Source organism: Galleria mellonella, unplaced genomic scaffold (genome assembly GCF_026898425.1).
Source record: "Galleria mellonella isolate WM207_F2 unplaced genomic scaffold, CSIRO_AGI_GalMel_v1 utg165, whole genome shotgun sequence".
Lineage (NCBI taxonomy): Eukaryota > Metazoa > Arthropoda > Insecta > Lepidoptera > Pyralidae > Galleria > Galleria mellonella.
The window spans coordinates 167,485-181,466 of record NW_026442009.1 but is presented as its reverse complement, the minus strand read 5'-3'; the positions used below and the strand labels follow the sequence as shown (position 1 = coordinate 181,466).

At 30.6% G+C, this 13,982-nt stretch overlaps 1 protein-coding gene across 1 annotated transcript in view; it reads left to right on the top strand.

Moving 5' to 3' along the window:
- Positions 1 to 4,751: 4,751 nt before the first annotated feature.
- LOC113518828 (uncharacterized) overlaps positions 4,752 to 13,982 on the top strand; it is a 35,977-nt gene continuing 26,746 nt past the window's right edge. The window contains exon 1 of the mRNA XM_031914738.2: positions 4,752 to 4,965. Coding sequence (XP_031770598.2) covers positions 4,938 to 4,965 — 28 coding nt within the window. The 5' untranslated portion in view covers positions 4,752 to 4,937. The remainder of the gene's footprint in view (positions 4,966 to 13,982) is intronic.

Sequence of the window (13,982 nt, the reverse complement as noted above, 5' to 3'; positions counted from 1 at the left end):
CGATGGTTTCCAGGGAGAACCACGTGGAGGTGGACCTAATAAGCCATAATATTGCTAGCAATGGGGCTGTCAAACTCTAATGCTAACAATCCCTTTCCCCCCAGTAAACTGAATATTTTAACAAAGCAGTTTTTTTTGGATGACCATTGTACAGGTCATGTTTATAGGCGATGGGTACTATTTTTCATTAGATGGCGCTCTAGCGGGTTTGTTATTTCAAGTAGCAAAAAATAGGCCTTGGGCAGTGCCAATGATTTTTTTAAAAATTTTTTTTTGGAAATTTCTTTTTTATTGCATATATATATATATGTCATGTCAGATGCCCTCGTTTACTACGACTATGACCGAGTCTTCTTAGCCTCCTAGGAGGGCTTAGAAGTGAACTTCGCGGCGAGCCCCTTCGTCCCAAAAATATCACCGAGGGCAACTATTTCCAGGTTTCTGCCTTCATCGTTTTTCTTAGTTGGATTCTTTAATTTCTCGGGTTTCTATAGAACAGTTTGGTTCTTCCTTTCTTTGCTTGATTAAACTATTATTTTTTAATAAATAAAAATATTGATCGGGCTATTTAAAATTAATTGTGACATTTGTTTTTTCTTTCTGTTAATTCTTTGTTTTATATGAAGCCTTTCCTTCACGGCTATTAGTATAATAGGTAACATAAAAATAAATACAAATTAAAAGCCGCCGTTAGAACTGCAGCTGCTTTTCCCTCTGGTCGGGAGACTGAGTACACAAACGGAAGATAACATCACTCTTCGCTCGCACTCAGGAGATTCTTAGGGTTTTTTTTTAATGTGTGATAATGGAATGGTAACCCCGCCTACGCTATCAGTATATACTGGTACCCACCAGTGATAGATGGTAGTCGAGGATGAAAGCAGGTCAGTCGGCCTATCTGAAGAATTCGACAAGAATTGACCACGATGATTTTCAGGGGGAACCGTGTGTGCGATTGACCTGATGAGAGTATGTTGCTAGTAATGAGGTTGTTAGAATCCATTATTAACAAAGCCTTTTCCCTTGATTTCTGAGGGTGGCGCGACCGTCTGGTGGAGTCCACGTATAGCGCGGAGGCAGTACTCTTAGGTTGGAAAGTGCGGGTCATTGCGGCACAGACGAACATTTTAGTTGCCATGTCTCGAACCGACCGAAGGGACCCTGAGATCGTGAGCGATCACATTGTTACGGACGTATCTTGACGCTCCCATGCAGAGGAGAAAAGTGGTATTCTACTGAGCGTGCAACCGGCGTCAGTGTTGGAGAGAACTGTGCGTACCAAATATTTGTGTAAGTTAGCTGTAAGCGAAAGTATATTTTAAGATATCTTAGTTCGCAGCGGCAGCCTAGAAGTGAGTGCCGATCAGAGGAAGGTGCGCGCCGCGTGAGCTTGCAAGACGATTTGTGTAAACTGCGACACCATCCTTAGTGACCAGTCGATAATCGGCCCCAGAGGTATCGCACGGTGCTTTCCCGTGCGACCTCTTGATTTCGTGTACTACGAAGACGATCTGAAAATTTTCGATATCAGAGTGTGACATCCCGTTACACTAGTAATAATAGTGCTAAAGTACACTATATAAGAATCTTGTACTAAATTTAATATTTTTTAATCATATTGAATCATATCCAAAGCTTGCTGTCATAAACAATGATAAACTTTCGCTACTTAAGTGGAAGATGGTACGAGCTATTTTAGTTCACCCAGGTAGACGCGTCGGCCCAGCTACTGATACTCTGAGGAAAAAGATGGTTAAAAGTTTTCGGCACTTGGGGCCAAAAAATTTTTTTGTTTATGTTTTTTGAAAAGCCATATGTTTTACTTCTTTATCTATTTTATTTTATTTTTTTGATCATTGCATCGTAAATTTTATTTTCTAAATATGTGGAAGCCAACGTTCTAAGACGAAGGTCTTTAACCAGTGCGTGTTGCCAGTGATGACTTATGGAACCGAAACATTGTCTTACACGATTGCCCGTATGCAAAAGCTTCAAATTAGTAGGTTATGGAGAGGGCTTGCAGTCACTTTGTGTGATAGAATCTGAAACGAAGATATCCGCAAAAGAACTAATGTAGCCGACATAGCTCGAAGGATAAATATGCTGAAGTGGCAATGGGGTGGTCACATAGCTCGAAGAACCGATAACCGATGGGGAAGAAAGGTTCTTGGGTGGCGATCCCGTATGGCAAATGCAGTATAGGACGAACCCCAATACATGGAATGACGACCTGAAATGCATTGCAGGGAGTCAGAGGACGTACCTGCATCCTCTGACTCCCTGCAATGCATTTCAGGAACCACCTGCAACTGCATGCAACCACCTGGTTCAGGACTGTTTTTTATGGCAGTCTATGGGGGAGTCTTATGTCCAGTATTGGACGAATAATGTCTGAAATGATGTTGAAAGTTCTAAGGCAATTACTTCTTACATATATAGCATACCTAAATATTTAGCAGAAGATTACTATACTTCCTAACATAATCTTTCGGGATCCACATTATTTATACTTTTAAAATAATAACGACCTCGTTTACCAAACTTAGTTACAACCAGCTTCTATGTATTTTAAAATCTTATTAATGCAATAAATTCGATAGTTTGTAACGTTGAATGGATGAATGTTTGTAATGCTTTCATACATAAACTAGTGAATGAATTTAAATGAAACTGGGTACTCACATGAGTTATAACCTAACTTAGCACGTAGATATTGATTCATGTAGGTGGAGCTGCGAAGCTAATCTTAAATAAATCATTCTGAAAAACGTATTGTCATAAGAGTTATCATGGAGGAGAATATCTACCTAGATAGGAATATTTTGCAGAACTAATTGAAGAAATGTTGGACATAGTGCTAAAGGGACTACATATGTATTTCAATATATATATAGAGGCTAAGAACTTTCCACTTTGCTGCAGCTAATGCAGTTGTGTCTCACTGTACTTATTTAGGTTTAGTTCATTAGCTTTATTTTTTCTTGAAGAAAAATTGCTATCCTAATTACGAGTTTACTTGTTTACTGTTTACTAATTGCCTATACACACTGGTTATATACACTTGATCAGGATAGTTGTCACTGTCTTATCTATTTGTAAAGAAGCAATGCGTATGGTATACCTTGCAGTGTTTCGCTCTGAAGTATAAGGGCATAATAGATAGCTTAGTCCCTTGTTGTAGGAATAAATATCATAACGCATCCTAATATTCAAATAAACAAAGCTTAGACAAGTGATATCCATATTTCAATAGTATTATTTTGTAAATACATACATATTATACATAGGAAACATCCAGACTAATACAAACAGAGATCTCATACATAATGTCTCTAATATGAAGATGATGGTGAATATAAGTAACTACAGAATTGCTCTTCATTTTTCATGAGGCGCTTGATGATAAAAGAATTTAGGCAGATATTAAAGTACCTAGTAAATTATATTAAGCTTTGTAAATATTATTATTATTAATCATTGTTGTTGATGTTTGGTTGATAAAATATTGTTTAATACATATCCTTTTTAATTCGTCTACTTTATATTGTAGTAATTGTTTTATGTATATAAAAATATTAATTTACGATATATATTTCAGAATAATTACTCGATTTTTTATGCAACTTAGAATGGGAAACAAGCTGATGGTGCATTGAAGGAAAATGGTAACCATCTTGCACAAGTACTAGTATAGTATAATATAACATAATTTGTGGGGGAAAAGGGATTGTTAGTAATGGAGACTGAGAATCCCATTGCTAGTAATATACCCAACCAAGTCGACCTCCTCGCGGTTCCCCCTGGAAACTATCATGGTTAATTCCTGATGAATTCATCATGATAGGCTAACTGGCCTGTTTTCATTCTCATCTATCACCCTTCACTGGTGCTCCGCCAGCGTATCCCGTTAGCGCAGGCGGGGTTACCATTCCATTTTCACTCATTAAAAAAAATATATATTATCTGTGGTACGGGTAGATGAATAAAAAGATAAATTAGTACTTTATACATATATTTTAGTATTTTATATTAGTTTTAATAGGTATATTATGGTACTTTTGGTTACATTACTGTAATTTTCGCAAGGATTACTATTTCTTTTAAAATTACTCCCTGTAAATGTAGCTTTGCGTAGAAGATATTTTTTTAAATGAGTTGAGTAGTTTTTACGTTTACTCATTATAAACATACAAAGAATCTTTTTTCATTATAATCTTGGTATAGATATAGATGATATAAGATAACAGAAGAGTTAAGGTGAATATTTTTAAACAAACATTCGCACTTAATTTATTTTACTTTATTGTACACAAAAATTACATAGTTATAGTAAAAATAAATGAAAATGTACAACAAGCGTCTCTTCCAGCAAACCTTGAGTGGAAAGGAGCATTACCTACTTATATGTCAATCTGCGGTATTATCTGTTGAAAGATCCAGCAAAATTTTCAGTGCAAAACCTTGGGAAAATGAGGGCAAAAAACACTACTGTCTGCTAATTATTCATAAAAAAAAATGTACATACAAACATTAACAAGTTGCCTGTTAACAATGCCGATTCATAGCATAGGTCGTCGATATCAATTGCCTACTATGTGTTTACAGCAACCGTGAGAAAATATACTACGTGATTCTTTTTCGCCGTATATTGTATGCAAATAGCGTATATTCGGAAACACATACGGTGAACGTTTCCCTGACGAAAATTGGCTGTATGCAGCGGCTGCGACGGCCCATTGTCACTTCTTACGCGACGCGCGCCAAACGCACGCGCAAGTTTAAACGTCGAACGCGACGCGCGACGTCCCGCTGTTAAGATCACGTGGTAATCAATGTACTGCAGTGTTACGTGATAAAAACAGTTGTTTTGAATGGACCGTTTTCAGGTTTCAATAAAATTTTGCTTTTCATTAATGTAAATTGTATTGGAGAACAAAATGAAGTTTTTGACACTAATCTTATGTGGTAAGTATATTGGAATGATATGTTTTTGTAATTGTAGTTGTATGGGAAAATCAGTTCGATATATTTGGATGAGTTATGTATTTGTTATTATTAAATTTTAAAATTATGTTATAAATCTATTTGAATGTTCTTTTATTATGAATATAAATGTAGTAAGTACATTCAGGAAGGCGAGACCATATAGTAAAATATAATTGCAGCAATCTCTAATTGCTACTTTGTGCGACTACGAATTGAGATTTATACCAATAGATAATTGTATGAACCAATCATTTACTATATTTTATGGCAGTGTTTACACACTTTTTATGTACAGATACTCGGTATTGTAATTACTTTCAATTACAAAAGCAATTACAATAAATATATAAAGTCCATTAGTGTTATGTATGCCAAAGTATAGTTTAGTATATTATAGACGTTTATAAATTAATTTGTGAAATTATAAGAAATTCAATATGTTGCAATATATTAGAAACTTTATTGTTGATTAGCTGTCTCTTGCGGCTTTAGCCATATGAGTACAAGTAAGTAAAATATTCTATTTTTAAACTAAGATATCATATACTTGTGTATACAATTTTATTCTATTCCGTTCACCCGTTTTAGCGTGATTGAGCAATAAAGATACAACCGTTACATAATATTAATAACATTAATATTCAATATTCTGTGTTCACAAAACTGTGTTTTACTATACTTTATTTGGCGGCCTTACGCCAATTATGATGCCGAAAAGGTTGTTAATGTTAGAAATAAGATCATGCTCAATGCCAATGTCTTCGTTAAAAAACCAACAGTGGTTTATAATAGGTGCTTACATATAACAAACACAATAGCAGGGCTACGTGGTTTGTGGTTGTCGCGTAGATTTACGTGATAATTGCAGAGTAGTTAGCTTATAATATTACCTTATGAAGTAATTTTGTGACCTTATATTTAGGTCACACTGTAGTCTCAGGATTCTTACAACTCAAAATAAATCTATGACTAATTCGTACAGTTTTTATTGGGTAAATACCTTGTTAATTTTTAACAATTACTTAAATTAGATTGTGGTAGTAATAGTAAAAATAACTAGTAGTTTGAAACTCTTACATTAGTCTTATGAACTGGTAAGAATTTTATTGTACCCGTTACTATTATGATAACAGATACTAGATTAAAAAATGATAATACTTTATTTCTTGCAAAGTCAGTATTCAGTAATTCGTTTATTGAATAAGTTTGACAAGGACTAAGTAATTTTTGTAGTACCTACTAATGTCACCGCCCTTCCTTAAAAAGTTATAGTTTTCGTAGTTAGTTGTATCGTTACTAGTAAAATGAATATCTCTTCTCAAGATGATGACTATGCAGCTTGATACATATTTTTTTTCTTTTAAAAGCTTTGTTTATTTGGTTGCTATTGTCGACATTTGAGGTATGAATGAGAGTGAGATACACTGTATTTTTATTTCGTATCATTTAGCCAAACTTTTAAAAATAATAATAATAGAAAAGTGTTCACTTGTAGTAATCTCATCCCTATAAGCGTTATTCGTTTCCGTAATAAATATTAATATCAATATTTATTTGATTGCTATTATATTACACGGCGCTTATGATGCATTTAATCAATAGAGAGTGATTTTACTTTATTTATACAAATCAACGTTATATTAAAAAGTTACTTAAATCTTACATCTAATTGATGCGAGTAAAACATTTCGACGACGATATAACATAATATATACACAAAAAAGTACATTCTAATTGACCACCATTTTCTTGTTAAAAATTATTAAAAACTCCGGCAAGTTTCATAATTTTATTACCCGTTATTTACCTAGTAAGTGATGGCTAATGACATGTCATAAAAAAGTCTTGGCATAATCATGATGTACAGTTAGAAGTTTTTTTGCATAACTAATGATTTATGCTTGCTATGGATAAATAGAAATTATTTTTCAAATGTACTCCATTTAAGTAATGCATGACGTTGATATATTCTGTTTACGTTTTTTCACTAGGCATATGTCGATGAGTAGAAATTTGATTATAGGAAACAAAGAAAGAAAAATATCAACAGCCAAGGTTATAACATCGGGGTTTTCAAAGCCAGAGTGAATAGGCTTTACTTTAGTTTGCCTGTAACATCGTAGAACTTGTCGTCACTTAATATCAAATGAGATTGTAATTAAACATGCACAAATTTAATATAAAAAAAGTACAAGAAGTATACGAGAGGATAATTATAGCAAAAATAAAAAAAAATAGATGACTAAGTAATAGGGTTCTTCTAATTTTATCAATCGAATTAAGAGTATATTTATATATATCAAATTGTGAAAACGTCGGAACGTAGATACATAATAATTTTTAAATTTTGTGATTAATTATTCAATAGTCAATAAGATTATTATTAAGCAATTATTGAAAATTTAGGTACATTTAAATGACGTAAAATTTCGAAAGTAAAAAAGCAATAGTGATAGGTGCAAAATCTAAAGCGATAGATTTATGTGTAACTCGTTCAGTGATTAAGGTTTTAGTTCGCTAGCAGGACACATTTTGAATAATCGATATGGGATAATAATGTCAATTGTACCGCCAAAAAAATTCTCTGCTTTCAGTTCATCGATAGAGAATGTCTTTAGGCATTGTGTCTACTTTGAGTACTTTTGTTATGTACAAGGAAGTAAATAAAAATAAATGAATATTGAAAATTAATCAAATGTTTTTTAAAATAGATATTTTCGAATTAATTGTAATAATGAAAAAATTGTAAAAAAAAAATTATACTGAACTATTTAGTAACAGACACGAGTCAATCTAAGTTTCATAAATTTTTGTTCGAGTGTATTATTTTCTTGCGAAATAGGCATCTAATTAAAATAATAATACTTAGTTGAGCAAGACAATACGCAATGCATTTTATTTATTTATATTTAACGATATACGTAATACTATCACAATTTTAGCCATTTTCCGTCCACTGCAGGACATAAGCCTCCCCCATAGACTACCATAAAGAACGGTCCTGAGCCACCTGCATCCACTGACTCCCCGCAATGCATTTCAGATCACTTCATCTAATGGGGTGTCGTCCTAAAATAAAAAAAAATTCCAAAAGATAATTGTTTACTAATATAATAAGATAAGTGTTTATTATTATTTACGATACTTATTTTGAATGCCGATCTTTTTATTCTAAAACATTTGTATATTAAAATATTTTAATATCTATTTATTTATTTACAATATCGCATAGGTGTGAATAATTAATTATAAGGATTGACATTTAGGTTTATATTTCATTTATAAATATGTATCGAAATAGAAAACCTAAAAAATAATTTTAATTATTAATGTGTGCGTATTAGCATTGATGTCTAACTTTGTTAATATTGTAAGTGTGATTGTCACTTCTTAGGACTTTTATAGCTTAAACAATTATCGTGAAATTTGATACGCATATAGTAGTTACAGTACCATGAAGAAGTGTATAGGCTATGGTCAATCAATATGTCCTGGTCACGCGGAATGCGGGTGAAGCCACGAGGTTCGTAAATAATGTATATATAAATATAGCCTTGTATAGTTGTAAAATGAAAGTAAGCAGTTAATAAATGCTATAGGTATAACGATTTCGCTAAAACAGGTAGTTAAATTAGTCATACACTATCTAAAAGGTTGAATAGATATTATATTACAATGTGACTTAACATAAGATGTGTATTTCATTTTGTTATGCTCATGTTGTAAAATTATTACATTTTCTATTGTCAGTATTTAAATTATATAGCAATTTGTTTTCTTTTTTTTATGTGGCTATCTCACGATGTGTGGTTTCGTAGACTATTTAGGTATATGTAACAATACCTACGCGGTAAATATTATTTCTTGTTACACTCAAATTACATGCAACCGCGACCTTAAGTGTGTTTGGCTATTACGTAATGTTGGTACGGTATTTAAAATATGCAAGTAAGTGTATACTGTGCGTACACAGTTAATTACATATTGTGATAGTGGTTATTTATTTCTATTTGTAAGGAAAAATTAGCTATATTTATAAATATATAACTATTCAGATTCATAAACGAATAAAAATATTCATCATCTATAGTTAGCAATTTTGTTATATTTTCACTTAGATAATTGAAGATTGTCCCACAAAAAAAGAAACTGCCGTAGATTGCAATCGCAATCAATGGCAGTTTCTGGTTTAATCAAACCAGTTATTTTGATTTAAAAATTAAACTACTGAAACAGTTTTGATAAAAATTCTTCCAGACCAAACTGTAAATATATCCTTTTGGATAAAAAAAAAAAAAACAATTTTCCAAATCAGTTTGGAACTGACGATGTTATGAGGTAACAAACATAAAAAAATAGAACCAAATTGAGAACCTCCTTCTATTTAAAGTCAGTCGAAAATAATAGAATTTGCTTGGCTTGCAAAATATGTATATAAATATTTAAAGTTGCATTCAATTTTGTACCTCTTATTATTCTGTATTGGGTACGTGTTTTTAAAATTAGGTTTAGTTACTTAATGTAATTAAACCTAATTATTAGATTAGGTTTAAATTTACAAATGTCATTCTTTACCGCTGTATGTTAAGCTATTTTTATAAATGCGTTTAACTCTTTTGTTGAGTTGAATTCGTGTTTATGTTTGTTAGTAATTATGTACATCATAATCACCTATTTATATATACACTATAATATATAATGAATTTTTACATCTGTTTTAATGCAATAAAAGTATGTATTTATTTAAATATTATTAAAATATACACATAATTAAGAGTACGCACGAGATATGACCTTGATAATTTAAGATTTTGTTCCACAGAAAAACGGCTACTTCAATCAAGGTAAATTTAATATGCCATCAACGCGGGAGTAAATTTATTATACTATATATATATATATATATATATATATATATATATATATATATATATATTTAAAATTTTATTTTAAATCGATTTTTTCGATAGAAGTAGCTTTTTTGTAGAGGTAAATAGTAAATTATTCTAGAAATTTTACACAGGGATTAAAAAGCTATCTCTCTTTTAATTACTACTTACAAACTTTTAATTATTTCTTGCGTACTACTAATGGATTAGTGTAATTTTAAAGTAACTTAAAAAAAAAAACAGGTCGAGGCTAGGGCAGTTTAAATTTATCAAATAAGAAATAGTTTGTATACGTGTAAATATTTTATAATAAAACATAAGTAAAAAAAAAAGTTATTATAAATATAGATTAAAATGTAGACTAATCCAGTAATTTAATTAGCTTTTTGTGATTACTTTATTGTTGTTACATACATCTAACTATTAAGTTTTTCAATCAGCTTCTTGTAATAAGTAAATATTTCCTGCATATTTTTGTCCATCGCCGTAGGTACGACTTTCTCTGTCCATTCCGTCGTGATATTTCCGCAATTAAGTTCTTGTAACTCGGGGAAGTGCTTTCTAGATATAGATCACGATTTAAAAAACGTGATAGTAGACTTGTACTTAACTAAAGTTACTCAAATTTTAATTTTTACTCAACTGCCGAAAAAAGGAGAGTAAAGTTTTTGTATGTAAAAACTAGATTTTGCCTTCGAATTCGACCACGTGACTGAGATATACCAAGGTATAGGACGAAAAGGAGCTTATTCAATTACTATTCAAGCCAATTCAAATTCTATGCGTATATCATATTTCATAATGATTAGTTGAGGTATTAAAGTGTCGTGAGGTAATAAACAAATGAACAGTTAAACGGACAAGTCACTCTCACATTTATAATATATATAAGGACATGTAAATTGTAGATGGTTTAGTCTAGACTAAATCTAGTTGTCTTCTTAGACGAGTGGCCCCTAAATCCATCGACAGACACGTTATCGTGAGCGCACGCATGAAAAAAACAAGACTTCAGAGTTTGCTGTACTTTTTTATCTCATACACCTATCTTTATACGAGTATATCTTTGCTACCACGTACTTTCAAAATGTTTAAATAGGATATATCGATAATTACTGGTACCGCATTCGAGTATTCTGAAACTTCCTTATGGTTGACTGGGAGAAAATGCTTTTAGCATTAAGTCGGACATGTACACGTATATGTACTAATGAATAAATAAAATGTATATATATATATATATATATATATATATATATATATATATATATATATATATATATATATATATATATATATATATATATATATATATATATATATATTTTAAGACGTAGTCACTTATACTTAATACTTCACGAACAGTTAGCAAAGAATATACGAAAAAAAAAAATTTAAATAGTTGACATTCTCTAAATTTTAATTTTACGTTTTAAATGATATCCTACATAAATATTAATGATTTAGGTATTTTGAAACATCGACGGTAACAACTTATAATTCAAAAATGTTGATAATTATTAGATAATGTTTAAATTGGTATAAACTATTTTAACTATGAATGTTAAATGGATACCTTCATATTTATGGAAAGTGAAACCCTAGTATGAATTCCTTTGTAAAAAAAAAATTCTGTGTAATATTTTTATAAGATTATTTCATCTGTTACTATTAAAAAATCGAATACATAATATCAAGTTAATTTTTTTGCACCTTAGAACGGCAAGGTTATATAATGAAAAATGGTGACCGATTGTAGACATTAATAACACCATGGACACCGCAGGATACTCAATAGATACCATACTTCATGCGATGCCATTCCTGAGGACTAATGTAGTCTCCTTACCCTGTAAATTTGGACTTTGCTCGTTTACTATTAATAAAGTTGACTATACAATACATTTAACATTATATATCTAACTTTATTAATAGGTACACATGATTTTTAAGTTAGTCATTCTTTATTTTTATGTATTGTTGTTACAATCTTTGCAATTAATTATTGTTTATTCATTCATACAACACTTTTGTATTCAATTTTAAAGATGGTTATAGTCATTGTGTACAATGATTTTATTAGGTAGGTAAATCGCAATTTAGATATTTATTACTGCTTCTATTTGCGGTTTTGTCTGAGTGAATTTGGATTAAACATACGGTACGTGTTAATTTAAATATGCGTGAGTAAGAAATATTCTAATATTTATATTATTTTTTCGTAACTAAATTAAGATACAAAGTTCTTTGTAGTATTTGTTAATTAGATCAATTCATCTATATAAGCACTTTTATTATTATTTTACAATTTTACATCTTTTATTGCTTAATGTGCATTTTGTTTCTACTCTGTTAAGTACGAGTGAATTGTATTTATGATCTTACATATTTTACAGAGTAATATAGCCATTACAGTCTTTCGTTACACGTCGTTATATCACACTTGCAATGAGCAATGATAGGCAGCTCGTGCCGTAGTTATTTGTCGGTCATCCATTAAGTAGATTACGCGCGAAGATTACGCATTTTATGGAAAAAAGTAGTAGCATATATTATGTGGACAGAGTGATTTAAAATCAGAAAACATTAGCATTGTGTAAATTATATTACATAACTGATTTATAATATTGGAAACATTGCTTTCAAAATGTTTTGTTCATAATTTCAATGTCATATTTGAATGTTAATGTAAAATTCTTACGTACTAAGATTGTTAGACAGAAAACGAACTTTATAATATTGAAATTGGATTGTATTTACGTTATAAGTAAATACAACGTAAACACTATTCAATCCAATGTAATAAATTTCCTTCTACATACTAAAAAAATGTTCGACTATAAATTTTTTCCTCTTCTGAATTCGGTTAAAAATACATTACTTCGTTAGGCTGTGACCCCAGAATTTCGTTGAGTATTTTTTCGTATTATTTTACCCTGTGGGTATATTGCTCGAGTATTGAAGCATTGATATAATTGTGTGGTACTTATATATCTTATAAAAAATAATATAAATTTAATTACTTATTATTTTAACTTTAATGTAGAAGATGGATTTAGAAAATTGGATGTTCCAGGAAAAAAATGACCAAATACGTTTTTTTCCTCAATACCGCTCGTAATAGTATAAAATAGAAAATAAAAGTTTATTTAAATTTTAATATTTATATAAATTTTATAATTGTTACTCTATTTTATGAGAAACATGCGAGTGAAAATTTATTTTTAGAGTTAAATATAAGTAAAAATAATAATAATAATAAAATAATAATTATTAAAATAGAAACGTTGAAGTCAATAATATCTACATTCTATTTCAGATTACACTTATATGTGTACACGATAGTAACATAGTTTCAGTCAATTTATTTTATAAACCAATGGATATTTTTACACCTAGAACAAAAATAAATACACTATTTTTGTTCTATGAATATCTGTTGGTATAGTTTGAGATTGTAATTGAAGTAAGTTCAAATTTAGTTCAAGATCGGAAACTTAAATAAGAAGCAGAAATGACAGCTTTTAAATGTAGCCTAGAATTCCAAATTTGGGTGGTTGCGCCTAATTGCATCACAAGCAACTGTTATTAAAGAGAGTAATATAAAGTGCAGATGGGTGCACACGAGCGTGGGGTTTCGCAATCAAATAGAAGGTTGTTGATGTATGTATCCATTTAGCGGTCGCTAAAGAATTATGAGCGCAAATAAATAATTAATTATCATAATGGCCGTGTATCGTTACAAAACATTAAATAAGATTAATTTACTGTGAATATATGATTACTGAGGCTATAATTTCTAATCTGAAGATTCTAATAGAATTTGTTATAGGTACTTTTGAGCGCATAGTCATATTTTTAAAATTCTGATATTCAGTCGGAAATGAGGTGAAAACATCCTTTCGAACTCAGCATCATTTACATTTATTTACTTTTTCTGGCGGAAAACGACGCTGCAAATAGCTGGTTCATAATATTGGCAAGATTTACAATGAAAAAACATGATCATGATGAACAAGTATTATTAAAGTACTAATACTTTCTAAAACATTTAAGATGTAAAATTTGTATAAATCTAATTTCACTAATCACCCGACTTTCTTCCTA